At 39.5% G+C, this 21,671-nt stretch overlaps 1 protein-coding gene across 2 annotated transcripts in view; it reads left to right on the top strand.

Moving 5' to 3' along the window:
- The window catches only part of PHF14 (PHD finger protein 14), a 277,173-nt gene that overhangs the window by 123,096 nt on the left and 132,406 nt on the right, over positions 1–21,671 (top strand). For both annotated transcript variants that reach the window (XM_024206092.3, XM_024206090.3), the window contains exons 15-16: positions 47–97; positions 237–358. In XM_024206092.3, the coding sequence (XP_024061860.2) occupies positions 47–97; positions 237–358 (173 nt within the window). The remainder of the gene's footprint in view (positions 1–46; positions 98–236; positions 359–21,671) is intronic.

The raw sequence follows: 21,671 nt of genomic DNA, 5'->3' as shown, positions 1-21,671 counted from the left end.
CATTTTGTGTTAAATTAAATTAATTTCTAAATATATTTTCTTTTAGAGAACTAGAGGACGAAAACGAAGCTTTGTGCCTGAAGAAGAAAAGCCTGAGGTTGGGATAATAGTGTATTTTTTTAACTTAGATTCACAAAATATTAAACTTCAGGTGTGTAATGTTGCCTTCAGTACTATAATTGAAAATGTTTGCTTTCCCCCTCCCCACCCCTTTCTTTTGATTTCTTCTGTGACAGGAACGTATTCCTAGAGAAAGACGGCAAAGGCAGTCTGTTCTACAAAAGAAACCCAAGTCAGAGGATTTAAGAACTGAATGTGCTACATGCAAGGGGACTGGAGACAATGAAAATCTAGTCAGGTAGGCTTAATGCTGTGACCTTTTCCACAGGGATTAAAGTTCTATCTTCATCACTTTCTCATCATGGCCGTAATGAAGAAAATCACAATATAGAATGCTTTTAAAAAAATCTGATTTAGGGGAACGTTACTTCGGAAACATTGATTTGATCCACTTATTGACCTGCCACACACATTTACACTTAAGATTTAGATGTAAATAAGCAACATAATCTGTTTTTCTAACACAAGAGAATTCATTTTCTTTTGTCAGGGTGAATTGCCTATGTTTTATAACAAGTCACAAAGATAAACAAACTGGCAATTTGATCAAGGTATTCCAATATTAGAGTTACAGCACTTCCCTTATGTAAAAACCATTAAATCAATTAGCTTTGGTAACATTGTTCTGAAGTGAAGTGTATGTTATTGTGAGGAACATACACATTTTAAAAAAATGTTTTAATAGTCCCCTGTCGCTCCACACAATAGTAAATGCTTCTCATATGGAAGAAAGGTGAAGAGCTGTCCTGCATGCGGCTTTTAGCAAGCACAGCATTATAATCAGGAGTCTAAACCAAGAGGGGATTGATCTGATGTTTCAGAACAACCATTCTTCCTTGAGTGCTTGCTCATATCCATTCCAATGTAGGTGTGCGTGCACCACATGCACCGCCGCCAGAAAGTTTTCCCCTCAGTGATATCTGTTGGGTTGGCTCTGGTGTCCCCTGGAGTCACGCCCTCATAGCGCTGCTATATAGGGGCCTGCTGACCCACCACCCCTTCAGTTCCTTCTTACCACCTGTGATGGTCGCTGGAACTTCTGTTCATCCTTGTGTCAATACAAGTAGTCTACCCAGTGGACTTTGTCTCTTTTTCCTGTTTATAGTTCATAAAACAGTAGTTATTATACTTTTAATGTTAGATAGTAGTAATATAGTAGGACTCTGCTTACTGGGGTTTCCTCTTCCCCGGTACCATGGCATGCCTCGGTCTCTGAGGTTTAAGTAGTGTGAGACTTTCCATAAACCCATGCTAATTAGTGACCCTCACTCTTCTTGCCTTAAGTGTGTGGGGGAATCTCACCTGTGGGACAGCTACAGGATTTGTACCCAAAACGACAGGGACCAGAGATTCAAGTTCCTCCTCATGGAGGTGGCTTTTTGTCCCCCCTCGGGAGCCAAGTCACAACTCGGTACCGAGCACCTCCATCTTGGTGAGAAGCATGCTGGCTTCTCTGAGAGACAGGCAGCGTAGCCCAGCCTCTCTGACACCAAGAAAGGACTCCTCGTCTGCATCCCAGGACTCTCGGCATCACCAGGGCTGTCCGATGCAGTGGAGATCTACCCCTCATGGGGACGCTCGGTGCCGAAGAAACAACAAAAGACAGACAGGACGCTCCCCAACTCAGAAGCCTTCTGGTCACAAGGAAGCCGGCAGAGTGAGACCCATGTCGGGCCACTCGGGCTCACTGGCTGCCAGTCTGGTACTGTCGACTCCAGGCTAGCAAGGGGAACTGTCGAGTCTGGTATCATTGGAGTCTCCTCCGAGTGAGAGCCATAGGAGTGCAGTGATGGCGTTTCGATCTACACCAGAGGCATTCGAGGCAGCAAGAGACCTGTTGTCCCTCCTGATACCGCTTTCCCCCATCAGGTAGGAACAGGTACCAGAAACGAGAATGGCTGCAGCGTTGGCCACAGGTGCCATCAAAGGGAAAACCGTCGATGATTTCACAGCATTAGTCACCCCCATCCTGGCACCACTCTGATACTATCTGGCACCATTCCCCCGTGGTCATCGGGGAGTGACTTCTTGCCATCTAACTCCAAACCAGAGTGCTACAGCTCCCACAGGAGCCAACACCGCTCTGACCGCTGGTACCTGATGGCTGATATGAGCCAAGGGTTTCCACCAGTGGCCTTGCCTGCACAGTGGCAGGTACCTGTTCAATGGCCTTTTTGGACCCCCTAGGCTTTCCATCAGGCCCAAGCACCTCAGACAAGGAGGTTGTACTCTATCGCATCGGAGGGTAGGGTTCCCCCACCTCTTCCCTCATTGCAAACCCAGACTTCTATATGAAGAGCAGTAAACAATTCAGGACCTTCCTTTCGAGAGCGCATCTCTCTCTTCAGAGCAGACAGACTCTTAGCTCACCACTTAAAGGATTTGAGGGCCACTAGGTCTACATACCCCAGCCCCGTTGAGGAGGCACTTTAAGCCCCAACCTTTGCCTCATTTCTACTAACCTCAGTGGAAGCAGGATTATAATAAGAGGCAGGGTAGGTGCTACAAAAGGAGGCCTCCTCCCCAGCCCTCATTGACCCATGGGCCTTGGCTCTCTAGACAATCGCCTGGGTCTAAACAGGCCTTTTGAGGGTGCACCCGAGGACGGTGTACCAGGACAGTGTCTGGATCCAACCTCCCCTATCTTTATGGACTGGCTGTCCCATTTCTATCGGGCCTGGGCCCATATTACCTCAGATTGCCGGGTGCTATGCACGATAGTACTAGGATACCCTGCAGTTCAGTTCCTCCCTGCCTTCCCATTCTCCCTCCCTGTCCCTCTTCAGGGACCCTTCTCACGAGCAACTTCTAATTCAGGAGGTGTGAACGCTTCTGCAAGTGGGAGGAGTAGAGGATGTTCCTCCGGAGCTAAGGGACAAGGGGTTTTACTCCCATTATTTCCTAATCCAAAAGGCTAATGGCGGTCTGAGACCCATCCTGGATCTGCAAAATCTCAACAGATTCATGAAGAAGCTGAAGTTCCGCATGTTCTCCTTGGACTCCATTATCCCATCTCTTGATCCAGAGGACTGATACCTCTCTCGACTTGAAGGACAATTATTTTCACGTTTCAATCTTCCAAGACCACAGAAGATTCCTCTCATTCGTTGTGGGCCAAGTACACTATGAGTTCACGGTACTTCCATTTGGCCTGTCAGCAACCCCTCAGGTTTTCACAAAGTGCCTGGCGGTTGTCGTGGCTTTCCTAAGGAAAGAAAGGATTCAGGTGTATCCCAACCTCAATGACTGGCTGATCAAAGGGCAGATTAGGGCCCTAGTGGAGGCAGATATACAGTTAATGTTATCAATCTTTCAGAAGTTGATAAACATGCAAAAATCAACAGTCTCCACCGGCTAAAGGATAGAGTTCATAGGGGCGGTCCTCAATTCGTTCCAGGGCAGAGCCTTCCTTCCGGAAGCCAGATTCTGGGCCTTGGCCTTGATCATAGAGAGCCTCAGAAACCAACCCATTACCACAGCAAAACATTGCCTGAAGCTCCTGGGGCATATGGCATCAAACACGTACGTGGTGAAACATGTAAGTTTGTGACTCAGACTTCTTCAGACCTGACTAATATCAGTGTACCAACCAGACCAGGACCGCCTGGACATGGTGGTCATACGTCCCCCTTCAGTGATCACCTCCCTTTTGTGGTGGCTGGATCTGGGGTCAGTATGTGCACGTGTCCCATATGCGAAACCGCAGCTGTCAATGTCTCTAGTCACCATGCTTCTGCCTGGGTTGGGGGAAGGAGGGGTTTTATCTGGGGGGCTTCAGAACTCAGGGCCTCTGGTCCTAGGAGGAGTTCTCACTACACATCAATGTGCGGGAACTCAGAGCAGTGCGCCTTGCCTGCGAAATGTTCCAGCCCCACCTGCAAGGCAAATGCATGTTGGTGTTTACAGACAACACGAGAGCGATGTTCTATATACACAGACATAGTGGAGCGTGCTCTTCTCACCAGGAAACACTTCACCTGTGGGAATTTATTCAGTCCACCTCAAGGCCTCCTATCTTTTCGGGGCACACAGCGAGTTAACAGATCCTTCTCCAGTCACAAGAGATCCGTTTGCCCAGACATTGTGAAGGACATTTTCCAGACGTATGGAACTCCCCAGATAGACTTGTTTACAGTGAGGTGCAACAGGAAGTGTCTTCAATTTTGCTCCTTCATGAATCACAGCCCAGGCTCACTCCTTCTCCAATGCAGGGACCATCTCTTCCATTCATTCCCTCCCATTCTGCTCATACACAAGGTCCTGCTGAAGGTCAGAGAGGAGGGAACGAGACTCAGCCTGATAGCCCTGGCCGTCAACACTGGTTCACCACCCTTCTGGACCTCTTGGTGGAAACACCAATCACTCTACCTCTGTTTCTGGATCTCATCTCCCAGGATCACGGATGCCTAGATCATCCAAACCTTGAGTCCCTCCATCTCATTTACTACCCCTAAAGTAGCAAAGGCTATTGTGTATTCGATTAGAGTACACCTGGAGGTGATTTTGGCTTTCCACCCAAGGGTAAACGGCAGGTCCATTTTTGCTAACATGCTCTGTAGCTACTTCCTTAAGGGGCTGGACAGACTGTACCCACAGGTGAGCCCTGGGACCTCAACTTGGTACTATCAAGACTCACGGGTCCTCCATTCAAGCCCCATGCTCTTTACTCATCCTGGAAGGTGGCCTTCCTGGTGGCCTTCACCTCGGCCAGAAGGGTTACAGAAATTAGGGCTCTTACTTCGGTACCTCCATACATGGTCTTCTTCAAGGACAAAGTCTAGCTGTGCCCTCACCCAGCCTTCCTTCCAAAGGTGATTTTGCAATTCCACGGTAACTGGGACATCTTTCTTCCGGTCTTCTACCCAGAGCCGCAAGCAAATAGCCAGGAAAAGAGGCTACATTCACTAAACACCAGGCAAGCGCTGACCTTCTGCATAAAAAGGACTAAATTGTTTAGGAAAGCTACTTGTGGCAGTGGCACGAAAGGTCTCCTAGTCTCGACCAAGAGGATTTCATCGTGGATCACTTTATTGCATCTGCACATGCTATGACCTGGTGAAAGTCTCTGCTCTGGTTCTAACGGCACATTCCACGAGGGCACAAGCTTCTTCAGCCGCATTTGTGGCACAGGTTCTCATCCAGGATGTTTGTAGAGCGGCAATGTGTTCTTAGGCAACCTTTGTAACTCGCTATGCCATCACTCAGCGGTCCAGAGACGATGGTGGATTTGGCAGAGTGGTACTACAGTCTGCTTGTCATTGAACTCCGAACCCACCTCCTACATCTGCTTAGGAGTCGCCTACATTGGAATGGATATGAGCAAGCACTCGAAGAAGAACAAACGGTTACTAACCTTCCATAACTGTTGTTCTTCGAGATGTGTTGCTCATGTCCATTCCAAAACCCACCCTCCTTACCCCTCTCTGTTGGAGTTGGCCAACAAGAAGGAACTGAGAGGGTGGCAGGCCTCTATATACTGGCGCTATGAGGGCGTGACTCCAGCAAGCACCAGAGCCAACCTGACGGATACCACTGAGGGAAAAACTTTCTGGCAGTGGTGCACGCAGTGCGCACACACCTACATTGGAATGGACGTGAGCAACGCATCTTGAAGAACAACAGTTACAGAAGGTTAGTAATCATGTTTTACTGATTACCCACAGAGATGTGTTGACTTTGCCTTCGGAGCTGGCACTTTGTCTACTTTGCCAAGCTAAAGAGACTGTACAGTTATTGTCTTCCGAGAGAAATAATGGAGCTCAGCAAACAGAAAGCAGTTTTTAGTTAAATCAAGAGACCCCCCATTAAAAGATCTCTTGGTTAGCATCAATGAAAATAAGAGGGGTTTGCTTTCATTCTTATATTCCTCCTCTTCAACCAGATGTTTCTGTGGCAGGATCTTCAGCTCAGGCACAACTGTTTAATTTTTTGAGGAATAAGGGCATTTAATTGTATAATGGGGTAACTTATCTTTCAAGGAACTAAAGTTATGGTAGAAAGTGGGAATCAATAATACATGCAAGGTAAACATTTTAGTTCCTTACATGGTTTTGGAAACAGGATTTATTCCAGATATATTTAAAGTTTATACATGATATCATTTACTTTGAATTTTGGTACCTGAAATAGAGTATATCATTGACTATATCAGTGCATTAGTGTTTATGAACACCAATTAAGCTTTTGATTTAATATTTCAGCAAGTTAGAGACGCTGTGTAGAAATGTGATATAAAAGATAATAAGGTGATGGCAATGATCAAAAGATATCCAGCAAGAAGAATAAATGGGTTTAGGAAAGTTGTTTTATGGGCAGGTTTGGAGGGTGAGTGGGAGGGTTACTGAGGATACCATGATTGTGTTTTACTGGGGAAAAAAGTCAGTGAACAAATTTTCTTTAGGATTTGAAGTAAAAGTGTGGAATAGACCTAAATAATCTTCATTAAATGAAATTTAAACCCCAGGTTGCAAGGACACGAGCTAAAACATATTTGGGAGCACTACCAAAAAGGTTTTCTGCTGTGTAATGAATCTACTGGGAGAGGAGACGCAGCAACCTACCTCACTTGAAGGGAGCTTATAAATTGTTTCTCCTACTTCATTCAGGTCACCAGAAATTATCAGTTCTCTGACTCTGCCTTCTAGCAGGGGCTCTTCGCTTTTTCTTCCCTCCCCACAGCAGTTTGCAGGCTTCCCTTGTAGTAGTAGGAATGCAGGACAGCATTTGAAAATGCAAGTTAGTAACATTTCTCTCAAATGGTGGACAGTTACTTAGGGAAGTCAGCAAAAGATTTGTTCCAAAGCTCATAGCTGTCTACTTCTCTGAAGGCCTGAAATACTGATGTAGTCAAGGAAAGGACAGCCTCAAAAGACAAGGGAAGGGTTTGCTTTTGGAGCATTCCAATCTTTTCACTAATGAAGTCACAGTTCCTGTTGCCCTACCTCATGCTACACAGGACTCAGAGCCAATATCTACCAGTCAGTTCTGAGTTAAGCTTTTATTGTACAACTAAAACATCCTATGCTGTTTGGTTTGGGGGTGGGGAGGGTGGCTTGCATTCTTTGTATCAGTATGGGAACAATCCATATCTGAATCCTGATTTGGGATTATATGAGAGAGCTCTGGCTGGTGTCTCATCTGCTGCCTTCATTGGCACAGCATGGGCACAAGATCAGAAGGAAAAGGAGGCTGTTGTGAGACATTTTGGAGTTAATAGCTATGCAAATAATTATTCTTGTCCTTTTCCCGTCCAGTCACCAATAAGAAAGTTTTGTGTTTGTGAGTTGTACTGAAGATATTTCTCCAAATGAACAAGACCAGTCTTCAGTTATGATATAAGGAAAAACTCATGAAGTTAAACAGAAACGAGTGACCACTAAAACTGAAGAAATAGGGTAGATAGTCTTTGAGAATTTTGTTAGCTTTCCCTATCTGACATTGCCTCACACAGAGTGGATCACGCAAATATTGGGCCATCACTAGTGTGTTACAGAAATTTACCTAGTTTAGATTTCCATTGTTTATTTGGACATCCCACTTTATGGTTTATAAAAGACAGCTGTTAACTGGAGAGTAATTAGAGGAAAACACACAAGGACATCTCTGGTGGTCAGATACTGCAACATTGCCTCACTGAAGGACTCTTTTGTTCATACCAAGCCTATCATCTGCCATGTATGTAGATCTGTGAAGTAGTTCAAACCTCCAGCCTTTCCATACTTTTCTCTGCAATGAGGAAGAACAGCCTTTCAGCCACAGAGGGACTGAAAAGATCTTAGAGGTTGCAATGATATCCTAACAAGTGAACAACCTTGGAGACATAACCTTCTGCTCCTCCTTCCTAGACTTATCTTTCCTGCTGGTCAAGAGCTTCACAGTGGCTGATGTGCTGCTGAATGATGACTCCCGCTACTGCCTTTAAACCTATGAAGCCATTTACTCTTAAAACAGATCTGTTTTAAATAAGCCCTCACTTCTTTCACCAACCAAGGCTTAAATTGTTCCTGTCCCTCCTAGCATTTCAGTTAACATGTATATTAAATATAGATCATTCTTAAAACAAAACAGCTCAGAGGGGTGCACAGCTATTAACTACAAGCTGTCTGCCGCTGTTTCACCTTTTAACATTTGCTAGGGGTTTTATTGATTGGATTGATTCCAACTTCTCAGGCAGAGTATTTAAAAAGGATGTACACAATCAGTGTGTTTTGCTCTAAGGTCCTCCTAGTCTTATGTCAGAACAGCACAACATTATTGAAACTAACCCCCTATTCCTCCCTTTTAGAAGCTCTATATTAGTTTACAGTGTTAATACTGCTGTTTTTCACACTGTTGTCCAGAAGCTGTTTAACAACATTTGGGTAGTCCCAGACTATCTTTACACTCTCCCATTGAGTTCTTCCAAATTTTCAAAGATTATAGGTTTAACTCACATTTTTGGATTTGAGCTATTCTCTTTAGTGACATTGTATAGTCTTAGTGTGTGTGGTTGTACTGGAAATGTTTGTCCTTAGTGTAAAATAGATCCCGTATGGCTCTCCAGATGGAAATTTGGGATCATTGCTACTTCCTGAGTGGGTAAGGAATGACCCTACTGTCATGGTGAACACTCTCTCTACCAAACTAACTTTAACCAAGTTCTGATTTCTTGGGGTAGCATGTGAGGTGTTGCTGAACATTTAGCAGCTGCTAATTCATCAACTCAGTCTTTCTGGTACCAAAATTGAACACTTATTTTATAAACTACAAAACAGATTTCACTGTATACAGAAATATAGTGAAGTCGTTTTAATATCAGGTAACAAAGAATAAACCCTTAGAAATTATAAACTACAACCCAGGAATTACAGCACAGAGTTGAGAATCAGGTTTCCTCATTTTTTTTCTGGCTGTGCAACATTGGACAAGTTACTGAAGGGTCCTACATCTCAGTTTACCCATCTGTAAAAAGGATATCATGCCCCCCTACATGGGCTTTAAGGTTTGAATAATAGATTGTAAAAAATTACTTGTGATCCTCTGATTAAAAAGGTGACAGAAGTGTAAAGTATTTTATTATAGTGAGCAAAAAGGAAATTTTGTGATAGAAAATTGACTGGCAAAAAGAATGTCTTAAGTAACTACACTTTTGTACTAAAACAGTTTGATAAAACAGAGCTACCTTAAATTATTAGCTTTGCTTTAAAGTAGCATTTTGGTGAAGCAAGCTTCTCTATTTAAATAGGATTGCTAGTTTTGTCTATATATAACACACATATGCCAAGACCTTGTTTGCCTTTATTTATCACTGCTGTCAAATTCTGTACATAGATGGTTTTATTGTTGTATGTTGCATTATCATTGAGAGGTCTCTGTCCCAGTCTTTGTGTCGTACTCCTTTTTAGTCTAGTATCTCTGTTTTTGGTCCTTTCATGTATTATCCTATACTTCACTGCTTTAAAGAAAATTAGCAGAAGAACAAGAACAGTTTTCAGTAACACGTTGATAGAGGAAAAAAGTGTTCATTTGATTAACTAAAAGGCTGGCCTATAACATATAATCATTGCAAATCAAGAAAGTAAATCTTTGATTAGAACGAAGTAATGTTTTACACTTGTCTTTCTTCTTGCTACTGAGCAATAACTAAATTTTAAGTGTAACCTTAAATTTTTTGGACAGTTGGACTATTTACTTTCCTCTGAAATTAATGTTAAGCTTTTTGTAAAAATAGTTCTGGTGTAGATCTCTGAGACAATCCAGTTCTTTCTGTGAAAGAATTAATTGTTCAGATGATAGAGTTACATATCTGCAAGTTTGATTTGATATTAACATATTAAATCCACAGGCTACCTAAGCCATTAAACAGCTCAATCAATTAAAAATAATTGATCATTAATGTAAATTTGGAAGACAATGGATACTTTTTAACTTCAGGAGTTCTCAAATCTTAATATCAAGGGTAGAATTGTTTTTAACAAACTCTAAAAATTCTAACTGAGTAAAAGAGATTTAAAAGACATGTTTTTTAGAGGAGGTCTCTGGTGTATTTCATATAAGGAGCAAACTTAAACAAAAAAAAAATTGTTGCATACTAATTCTTTTTTTTTAAGGGTATAAATAGTGTTCTTGCATTTTAAAATTGTATACTATTTATCAAGTTCATTTGTTTCCCAAGAAACTTGCTGCAGTCTGGTAATACTTCATTATGATCTTATGAGAGTCATGGATCCTGCAGTATAATTGTCTGCTTCATAACTGTATCCTTACCTTTTTATGAGGTCATAATTCACCAATGCACATATTTAAAATGTTCATATCATCATATTACATAATCGCTATCCTGGGAATTTAGCCATATTCTGTAGAAATGTGGATAAATTGAAATATCTTCAAGTGGCTGAATAAGTAATAAAATAATGTACCTTCAGTTTTGCACAGTAGTCCAAAACCAATTACCACTGGTCTGTTGGAGTATTCCAAGTCATACACACAAAATGCTTTTATGCAGCACAGAATTACTATCTATTCTTTTCTGATTAAAAACAAAAATCTCAGTTGAACTATATTGTATTTGAATATATAGTAGTAAGGCCTTTTGAGGCAAAATAGCCAGATATTCAAACTTAAATCCCTAAAGTTAGGCTTCTAAATGGGTTTCTAAGAAAGCAACCTGATTTACAGAAGTGCTGATTATCCAGCTGCTCTCAGTGAAAACTATTCAAATTACATAGGAGATGGCAATTGTCAGTTTTGTGTTTTTGGCACAATGGACTGCCAATATTTGGGGAGATAATAGTAGATAGTGTGTGAGAGAAGACATAAGCATGGTGTTTTGTTGTGGACTTTAAGAAGACAATTATTAAGTGTGATAATATCACAAAATTGTTGCTCAGGTCATTCCAAACAAGTGCCAGTAAAAACTTTATACAACATCATCATACATTTTCTGTATACCACATATTTTAAAGCAAATCTATTATGTACAGGCGAGTCTCATCTTATGTGCATTTAACATGCGCGAATTCAGTTTTGTGCGGTCGGCAAAAACAAAAAAAAGAGAAAAATAACAATTTAAATACTGTACCTGTAGTGCGGGCAGTTCCACCCACCATTACACTCAATGTAATTTTGACTATATGCGATTTTTGCTTTACGCGCTGACAGCGGAACGTAACCCCAGCGTAAGATGAGACTCACCTGTATAATGGTTAACTGCTGTAAACTTTATTGGATTTTTGTTTATATCCTCTTATAAACCTAGTGTTCCTTAGTCACCGGGTTTCATAATAACTAGACCAAACTGACTGATGCACATCACTTTTCCAATTAAGCATTTGGTGTCTACCTGTTAGGGAACTGGCCGTCCCTTAGCTCATGTCTTGTATGACCGCACAACAGCCAACTGTTAAGAAATCTGACTAGTGATTTTTATGGTTGTTTTTGGATATACACCTCAACAAAATTAACAATCCAGCAAAATGTGTGAAAGCCAAAGTGATTTTTAGTTGTTTTAGAAATTTTAACTATGAGCTTTTAACATAGTGGAAGCTAATTAGGTTGCTACAAGAGAAACTGTAGTCATTTCAGCCAGTATTTGCAACAAACTGATGTGTTACAGATTATAATTGCAATATTTTATTGGAGCTTGCAAATTAAGTACTTCAACTTCCTTCTTTGTAATGCTCAATAATGTAATCAATTTTCTATGTATAATTCTCAAGGATTCATGCAGTATCTTTGAACAGGTTCTCAATCGGCAGAGGTTACTGAGTATTGCATTTTGCATTAACTTTACTTGATTTACGATACTGTTTTCCTCTAAAGTAAATACAATTTTTTTGTTTGTAATTAGTATATTCTTCAAATTGTAATTCTCTCTTCTGCATAGCTAATAGGTAGGTGGACGATATTAAAAGCTTAGAAGTGATGAGATTTGACGGTGCAATGAATTAGTGTGCTAGCTTTTTTGCTCTGGAAACCAAAGACCAAAATTTCACATAGAGGCTTACCTGTACAGCTTTCAGAGTTAATTGATTGGCATTTATGGGAGTGTTGCCTGTATAAGAAATATGGGATCAGGCCCTGAGATGACGAGAGTGAATTTTTGTTTTTAAAGTCTCGTTTCTTTCTTGATATAATGAGATTTGAAGAAATGGTGCTGCATTTGACTCTATGCTTTAGACAGACCCAATATGGGAATATTGAGGATATTGCTAGTCAGGATTGGAAAGCTGTCTTGCACAGGTCCATCTCATAGTATTTCTGGCTAAAGACAGTGCTACTAATCCCTCATGCATTTTGAAAAGCGATACTATAATGATGGCTCTAGCCAACTATACCTTCCAGTCGGGTCCAGGTGTTGCAAGAAGAAAGACCAATTTTGTTTTATTGTGGGAAGGAAATGAGTTTTCTTGATTTCTCATATTTGTATTTGTTACAAATACTTTGCTGAAGGGTTGCTTTTTACATATGTAGGACCAGAAAAAAAAATGTGCACGTCTGTCTGTGCTGCAGTGCAAGTGGCAGAAGCCTGTCTTCTGCAATCATAATACTGTGATATGATCCTGGTATCTGACAAGTTTGTCTTTGCAAGAGTTTTGCTTTTTTTCACCAAATCATCTAGATTAATTTCCCTCTTCCTTCATTCGGAAGAGCTGTTTGATGTACAGCTTGGTACTTAGCAGAGATCAACATGAGCTGCAAAGTTTGGATCTGAATCCAAACTTCCTCCAAGCTCAGCAGGGTTCAAATCCAGAGTTCTGGTTATAGCTTATAGACCATATGGTGAAATATAGTTCTCACCTGTGACATTTAGAAAGCTGTTTATAAATAAATACTCAAGCATTTCTTCTGTCAAGATTGCATCTTTTCCTAGTCGTGCTAGCAAAGAACATTTTAACAACTTTTTTTTAAAGGGTGGATTTATTTATTTATTTTGTTTATTTCTGTAGTTTTGCTGCCTGACAAAGTCTGTGCTGCCATCCATACATTTATGCCTTATGGCCTGTCAGTATATTTGACAGTTGTCATCCATTCCCAAAATGGTTGTGTACTTCAGGGTTATATGTTGTTTTATCTGCTACCCGTGGGGAATATATGCGTCATTGTCCTATTTGTAATTTTTTTAAGTCCTGAGATCCAAAAGACTTTCTGAAATGCAAAATGTAATATTGTAGCTCCTGTAATTAGTGTCTTTAATTGAAAATAAGGATGAGTTATCAGTGAGAGAAGGTCATTGAATGGGACATCTCCTCAGAGTAAAGGTCACTTGTACAGTGTTGATATGGAACAAAATGTAGAGTGCAGAAGTATAATAAAAACATGACAACCCAGGGGACTGATAAAACTGAATTTATTTCCTGGCCCAGCTACCTGCAGTGGGTCTGGATTACAAAAGGTTACGTACTCGTCACAGGTCAGTATCCTCTGATTCCAGTGGTTACTGTTAAAGATTAATTCCTTAAACAATCATCCTGGTATCAAGTAACCAAATTCACCTGGCATTTAAATGAATCAGATAATGCATGATTGTAGTCAAAGGTCTTCAGTCATTTGAAATTCTGTAAGCTTATCAAATAAGAGCATTTTGTAGTACAGTATCTTCATAAAACAAATGTCAAGTTCTTTATTAATTCAGATGTTTTGCTTCATTAAGCTGAGCCACTTTTACAGCAGCCATGAAACTCAGATATACTTCAGAAATATATAACCACAGAATAGTCTTGTTCAGATATTAAAATACAGCAATTTTTTTTAAAAGGCCACAGGAAAATAAGACTTTAAATGCAGCGATGCAGTGGCTGTTGTGATTTTAATACAGCAAATATGTTATTGCCAACTCCTGCATTTTTTAATTGGGCATCTATGCAGGCAATTTTCTCAATTAAATGCCTGTCTGCAGCATCATGTCAGCATCAGCTGACTATTGCAGTAAGTAATCTTAATGTCTGAAGCAGTGATTTCTTACAGTTCTCTAATTATTTTCCCTTTTATTTCTTCCCCTGCCCAGACCCTCTGTTATGTGGTTAATCTATAATGAGTTGATCTGTGAGCTTTTTTGATGGTAGGAAACCTAAGCCATCTATATAGTGTGTTGCCCCAATTTTGTTTCAAAAAGTCTTGGCCCTCATCTTCATGTAAATAGTATGTCACATATTTACACTTTGAGACAAAGATCCAAAGTGAAGGAGACGAATAATAGCAGTATAGGAAGCTTCAAATAATGTTGTATCAATTTCTTTGACATTTTCTGTAGTCTATTTCATGATTAAGCATGTCTGATGGCACCAATTTACAGTAATGAAAGTGAGAACAACAAATTTATTTGAGACTGGAGCTTAATTTGAGTCTAAAATGAGAGGTACACAGGTTGACTGCCATTACAGCTCCTTGTTTCTGAGTAGAAAAATGCAGTCTTCTCTGGTTTTTGAATGTGCTTTAGTTGGCAGGGAAAGTATTGAGGGAAACCACTATATATTCTCTTCATATGGCTATCATCTTTGAGTTCACATTGTTTCCTTTTTACCTGAAGATCAAGAATCTTAATATTGACTTAAAAATAAGCTATTCCTACATATGGTGCTGTCGCTCCACATGGATGGCTAACATCAACCTTTAAGTCCTCTACCCTGAGCGACTGTAGAGCTATCTCCCAAACACAGTTGTGATTCTGCAATATATTTCTTTCCATCACTCTGCCTCTCAGGTGTTCCAAGTGAACTGCTTGAATAAAGTGGATGCTATTGTTAGTAAGTGTCAGACAGCAGAAGTAGTTTTGTTTATTTTGTTGAAATGTGATAATTTCATATCAAATTTCAATATATGTGGAGTAATTTTGTCATAATGGTATCAATTAAATAGATAGTTTGGATATGACTTGTTTTGAGATACTGTTTTCATTGTTAGTCTTTTATCTTGGTATGGGGTAGTCTGTGTGGCTTTTTTTGTGGGGGGAAGGAGGGAACTGGGACACGAGGGATTGTAAATATTTGCTCCTTACCAGTATTTCAGCATAACTATGGTGTTTCCTTTCCCCTCAAACTCTCTACAATAAGTGCCACTCACTTAGGCTTATAATCATAGCAAAACTCTCCTAATCCTTGTTTCCCCTGAAAGTCCAGATTTGGTAATGTGCCAGACAGGTATAGTTCTTGTGCTTCCCTGGAGAAGTCTGCTCTACTAATTAGAAAAATTCACATGTTTAATTCTTTGTGCCTTATTTTATTTTATTAGTTTCTGTGACTAGGTTTTATTATACTTGTCTTGCATCTCTCACCTGCTCCCAGGTTCACACTGTTTGAGTTTATCATTCATGAAAACCAATACTGGCTCCTCCCAAGGAAGAACTGTGGAACTTATGAGTGCATATTTTAGTTGAAAGGATGATATTTTGTTGAAAAGTATTTTTTTATAATATTGTATAATTCCTCTAGATTGTCATATCAGTAGAAGGATATTTTGCATATCTGATTTACACTATATTGTTTAAAATGTCAAAGACTAAGCTCCATACTGCATAGGAGCTCAGTATCACAGAGTATACTTCAAGTGGCAAAAACTTTCCATAATAACAACCTGTTTTTACTTGTTCACAACTTTTCTAAACACTCACCTATACATGGTGTCTGGTTTAAAGTTACTTTTTTCTTTTCAACTTTGAAAAAAATCCCTTCAGCCATTTTTGAGTTATGGGCAGGAAGAAAATGTGATTTTCCCAATGTAAAACAATTCTAAGCACACTCTTGAACAGGGCGATAGCAAAATTGGCAACAATTTGAAACTTAGCGCTGACCTATTCCTCACTGAGGACTAGTGCCATGGCTTGGTTTTGTGGGAAAAAGAGAGAACAAAAACAAGGGAAAAGATCACTTTCAGTTTTCCCAATAAACATGTAAAATTTTTAGCATAACCCAGTTAAGCCCTGCTCCCTTGATCATGCCACTGGATATGACATTGGAAAAAGTCAGGGAGCCAATGAAATTGAAATGTTTTGGTCAAGTGGCTGCAGCTTTAGAACCCTTTAGTTTCAAATGGAGTTAATTTCTCAAAGCAAAGAACATCCATTTGGGAGGTGGCAAAACTGTAGCTTGTGTGACATCACTATTCAGGTCTTCCAAAAATACCAAAGTCCTCCAACAGTTGGAGGGAAGTGAAGACCTAATAGTCTTGACACTTGTTAAAAAGTTTTAAAATGATAATTTTTTTAAAAAGCAGAAAAAAAACCCCTATGTTTGAAAAATTGTTTGTGGCAGACTTTTTTTACATGATAAAGGAAAAGAGAAAAGAAACCCCAATCTTTAAACCAACCGGAGGCCAGATAATGATACTGTCTCATGTTATATGTTTGTAGAGTGCCTTGGACAGTGGGATCCCTGTCTTGTTTGGAATGGCTAGGTCAGTTCTGTAATAGAAATAATTAATAGTATGGTGTGTGAAAGAAATAAGAGAAAATTCTTTTTTTTCTTTTCCATTTAACTGTTTACTCTTTTGACAGCAGTTTGTATACAGTCAGTTTAACTATTTCTGTGGGGTATATCTGTGTGTGTGTGAGTGAGTGTCTTTTACACTGCAAGAGGCGGGAAACGCAGTTGTAAAATCACAAAAATTGGAAAGTAGCACCTGAAATTAATTGTAACTCATTTTTTGAAGTTGATGAGATTTCAAATTTACAGTGTCCATTAAGATATACCATGTTATAGCAAATAGCCTGTATATATATATTTTTAAATTGTTATTAGTCCTTGTATTATGATAAACATGTCAGAAGTGTCAGCTAAATTCAGTACAACTGCACCATTTTATGAAACTGACATGCGTTCTGTGGAGGAGCAGGGGTAAAAGGATCCTCTAATTCCAACTGACTTTCAGATCTGACATGATGCCATATTAGGGAAATATACAATAAAGAACTAAGTTGACAGTGCAAGATGGTGTAGTAACTGACTTTTACCATTGCACATAAACAGAGCAGTTATTCTAAATCATAGCATCACTTTCAGCCAGATAACCACTAAAATCACTGCACTGTGGTTTCCTGAAAATGCCATAATCTTTCAACTGCCACATTAAGCCCAGGGAGAACAACCATCAGTAGTGCCTGCACAGTTATATAGAGGGATGAGCCCTGAACCAAGTGAAAAGATGTTCTGGAAGAACAGTAACCTTTCCCATGATGTGTGCATTTTCCATTACATTTCTGACACAAAATGCTGTGAAATGATTTAATGGTGACATTTTGTTTTGCTGACTTTCCTTTTTCTCATTAAAAAGAAACAAAAGTTGGGTTGGGAAAGCAGAGGAAAAGTGGCCAAGCATTTGAATTCTATTACAGGAATCTCCTTTCTTTAAAAAACAAAAGCTTTCTAGAGCTGCATTGTTCTACATTGGGTTTTACTGATTTTGTTTTTAATATATACTTACCTCCAGGGACAATATTGAGCACCTAGTTCTTAAAGTTAATTTATGTTGTTCCTTTGCAGTAATTGCACACAAAGAAGTATGATAAATCAGGAAAGCATTCTTTCTAATTAGCAGTCACAGAGACCTTACACATCAGATATACGACAGAGCACACACACATAGTATCCCATTTCTGATGTATATTACTAGAAATGATTGTGAAACGGAGCAAAGTATGAGTAGACATAGTACCCTGAAAGGTCACTGCCTGTCACTTGGAAGAGGATAAATTTTTATGGAGAGAGAAGACATAAAGCTACTGCACATTAATATAGTATAGAAGCTTGTCTGCATCTAAAGTAATGCATTTAAGAGTGGTTGGACAGAAAAATTACTTAGCTAAAATGTGGCGCATGCATCCCTTGGCACCATTAGATTTTCTGTTTTAGAGCTGATGAAGAACCTTGTGCTTGTAGCACACTTTACAACTTTATCCTTGAAAAATGCAATCAGTCCTTCCAGAAGATGTATGGAGCTTTCTTTGTACCTCATTTCATTCCCCTCCACCCCCTTTCTTTAATGGTTTGGATGATGTTTGTTGTCTCTGGAAAGCGTTAAGTTTCTCCAAAGAGGACATGGAAATGCTTGACTCACTGTAAGTTAACTTAGGGGTTCAGTTATCACATATTTTCTCAACAACATCAGAATCCCTACCCTTCCACCTTCAGAGATGAGTTTGCTACATTATCAGTGCTCCCTACCCTCACCAGGGAGCTTGGAACACATTTGTTGTAGTGCATTGCTTTGTCTCTAGACCAACAGGTAGTCCTTGGACTGCTAGTCAAAATATTCTAATTTATTTTTGGAAGAGCATCCCAGTCTACAAAATAAAAATAGGTTGGTTAAATGTATGTAATTTAAGCCTCTAGTAATACATTTTGATAATTAAAAGGGGAAAAAATAAACAAACCCACAACTTCTAATCTCCCACCTCCACCCCCGGCAGCTTTCCGAAGCATTGATTTTTTGCAAATTCATTTTGTGGGTGGGGAGCAGGGTCCAATTGAAATAATGAAAACAATGTGGTATGTGGTAGATTTCATAAATGTAACACACATACTGCAACATTTAAGGTATTAAAAGCCACTAAACCGCTAAAATTTTAGTGTTGTTCAACTATTTCATTTATATCTTTGGGGGGGAAAATTGACAGTGAATGCTGAGGTTCAGTATGGCACAGTGGTTATATTTTAATAGTTATGATAGCTTTTCTAAAAATGTAAATAAAATATTCATTTTAGCTTGAGTAGGTACAAGTAACTATAAGTATTATAAAGAGAGTGTAGTGGAGTGATAGTGAATGTAGTAAATTGTGTAAAAATGTTCTAATAAAAGCTAAAATAACTGAAGAAATCCTAATAGCAATAACCTGAATGATACAATTTGTTGATTTTTATCTGCCCATAATACATAAACAATAACTCCAAAGCAGTTTCTTACAAAAGGCTATTAAAAATGAAGTAGGTATGGTAGAATTTGTTTAGCAACCTTTAGTTGTTTTCTAACAGTTTAATATGGCAATAAAAGCAGCAGTGGCAGCACCAAAATTGCATAGCAAAAACCTTGATTATAATTTGGTAGGAAAATATTGTGTGAATAAAAGTGTGTGTTCCAGCAACTTCAGCCAAGGTTTATGCTTGTATTTTAAAAACCTATAAATTTGAAGAGCTTTTTAAATCGCTCTTGTAACTAAAAGTCACAAAGGACCAGATTGCATCTATCTACATAAGTGGATTAAATCTCCCACGACCCTTGGGTAGTGTGTCATGTGGGTGGGGGAGATGGAGGAGGAGCAGGGACTGCACACCTGGTACTCCACCTGCATCAATAAGTTGGTAAGAAGAACACAAAGAACACAGAGTAGATTGAATTGTGGCTCTGCCTGCTTTCCTCCCATGCACACCGCATTGGCCAGCACAAGTAATGAGAGGGCAAGTATTATGCCCAGTAAAAGGCTATAGCAAATTATTCCATCTCTCTCTCTCTCCACCCCTCCCTCCCCCCCCCCCAAAGGTGCAAGGGAGGAGTAGAGAAAGAATTGTGAATCTGAGTCACAATTTCTCCTCAGGGCTCCTTCTGGGATCAGGCAGTTCGGTACTGAAGGCATTGAGGAAAGGCTCACTCTAGCCCTAATTCATTTCTCAATTTGCTAAATTTAAAGTTGTACAGAAACTTAACACTTTGGAGCTTTAGGCTTCTAAGCATTCATCGAACTGGCAGGCTTGAAAATGCAGTGACAAAAAGGGAGGACCATCCTTTCTAGTGAAACACAAGAATTCATTAATTCTTTATTAGAGCACTTACTGTGTGCTTGGCACTGTGCAAAACACAATTTACAGTGTAAGGGCCTGATTCTGCAAATGATACTGGGTGTAGTAAGCATCATGCTCTACCATAAGTAGGTACTAAGTAAATAGTAAGCGTCATGCTCGGTAATTTGCAGATTGGGTTGTAAGTAGGCAGAATACAGAATACATAACTTGTTGGGTGAACAGGTGATTAGAACTTAAAAGTATCATTGTACTGTTATTTAAGAACACTTGATTAGTTGAGAGGTCATCGGTTTTTACAGGCATGTGAGAAGTAAATTTTAAGAATACTCAGAGGAGAAAATGAAAGCATGGGAGACCAGGTTAGCATGGGAACTCCAGTTGCACAGTGTGTCATGAAAATTAGTGTGGGGAAAGGGAGGGTGTCTGGACAGGTGGCCTGGGCAAGGCAAAAAGAGATGGAGGAGTAATGAGCAGAGAGAGAGAGAGCAGCTAAATTGTTTGTAGAGATTTGACATTGGGAACAAAGAGCTGAAATTTGATGTGGAGGGGCAAAAAGAACCCCGTGTGGAGAGTCTGTGCCAACGTGGATTGTATTGTAAGGGGGTGGAGGAAAAGATTTGTCTAGTACCATTTGATCTGAATGAAGTTGAGGAGAGGGAGTCTCATGGGACTTGGGGATGTGGCAGGGGACAAATAGAGCTTGAACAAAATTTTGGCAGTGGGAATTGAAAGATCTTAAAGATGTTTAAAAGGGATAACGAGCAGGAGTCAGTAACAGCAGCATGAGAAGTTGTGACAGGAACAGGTTTGTTTCAGTATTGAAGATGATTTTGTTTGTAAATGAAGAGAAAAATGCAACAAAACTTAGGTTTATTTACCAAATATCTTGAGTACCTGAAAAGGAGTTAGGTAAAAACATGTAAGGAGAAATGCTTATTTTTCCAGATCACTATTAAACATGACTTTTTTCTTCAAATATAACTTTTAATTACAACTTTTAATACAATCTGACACAATAAAAATATATGATGTGCTGTACGTGTACATTTATGTTAAGATTCCCAGATTTACATGAATAAAATCAATTGTGCTACTTCTGATAATCCAGTTGTATGACAGGAATCAATCTAGTAATTTTTAATTAACCTTTTTAATATATTTTGGAGAGAGTATACCAGTACTATTGTATAAGAAGTGGCTAAGCAGCTGTTTAATATCTTAAGATACTTACAAAACAGATGAAGAGGAAAAACACAGTGTTATTTAGTAACCAACCTTAGTAAAAATTCTCTGCACTTATATGGGAACAGCATGTCCTCTGCTGGTACTCACTGAAGCTTCTTGTAGTAACTCAGAGCTGTGAAAGAGGTATAAGAAAACCAGCAGGTCTTTAAAACACCAGTGGTAATCTTAGGTCTTCACATTAAAGAACGAAAAGTAAACAAAAGGGCTTCTATTTGCTTTATTTTAAGTCTGAAAGACTTATCCAAACAATGTTACCTTTTCATAAAATGATAGTGTCTATAAAAGTTGACTGGCCAAGAGCAGTGGAAACCGGAGTCTTCTGTTGTGTAGAACCAGTTAAAACTTGTGATTGTGTGAGCATCTCCTCCCCACTCTGCCATTGTGTTTTGACATGCATCAGTAAGAAACATCTCTAAAAGCGAGAGGGTACTTCAGTCATTTCTGCTTTTTCAGTCTTTCTTCTTTGTCCCAGACATTGCAGGCAGAAAAAGACAAGATACAGGAATGTGGTTTAACTAGGCCACAACATTATTAACACATCTCGAAACTTTCCTGCATCATTCAATGTGGGTCATTCATTCCACCTGGTGGAGGGCT

Source organism: Terrapene carolina, unplaced genomic scaffold (genome assembly GCF_002925995.2).
Source record: "Terrapene carolina triunguis isolate 2854851 unplaced genomic scaffold, T_m_triunguis-2.0 Scaffold84, whole genome shotgun sequence".
Lineage (NCBI taxonomy): Eukaryota > Metazoa > Chordata > Testudines > Emydidae > Terrapene > Terrapene triunguis.
Note: the sequence above shows the minus strand (reverse complement) of the source record. Positions and strands in the feature narration are given on the sequence as shown.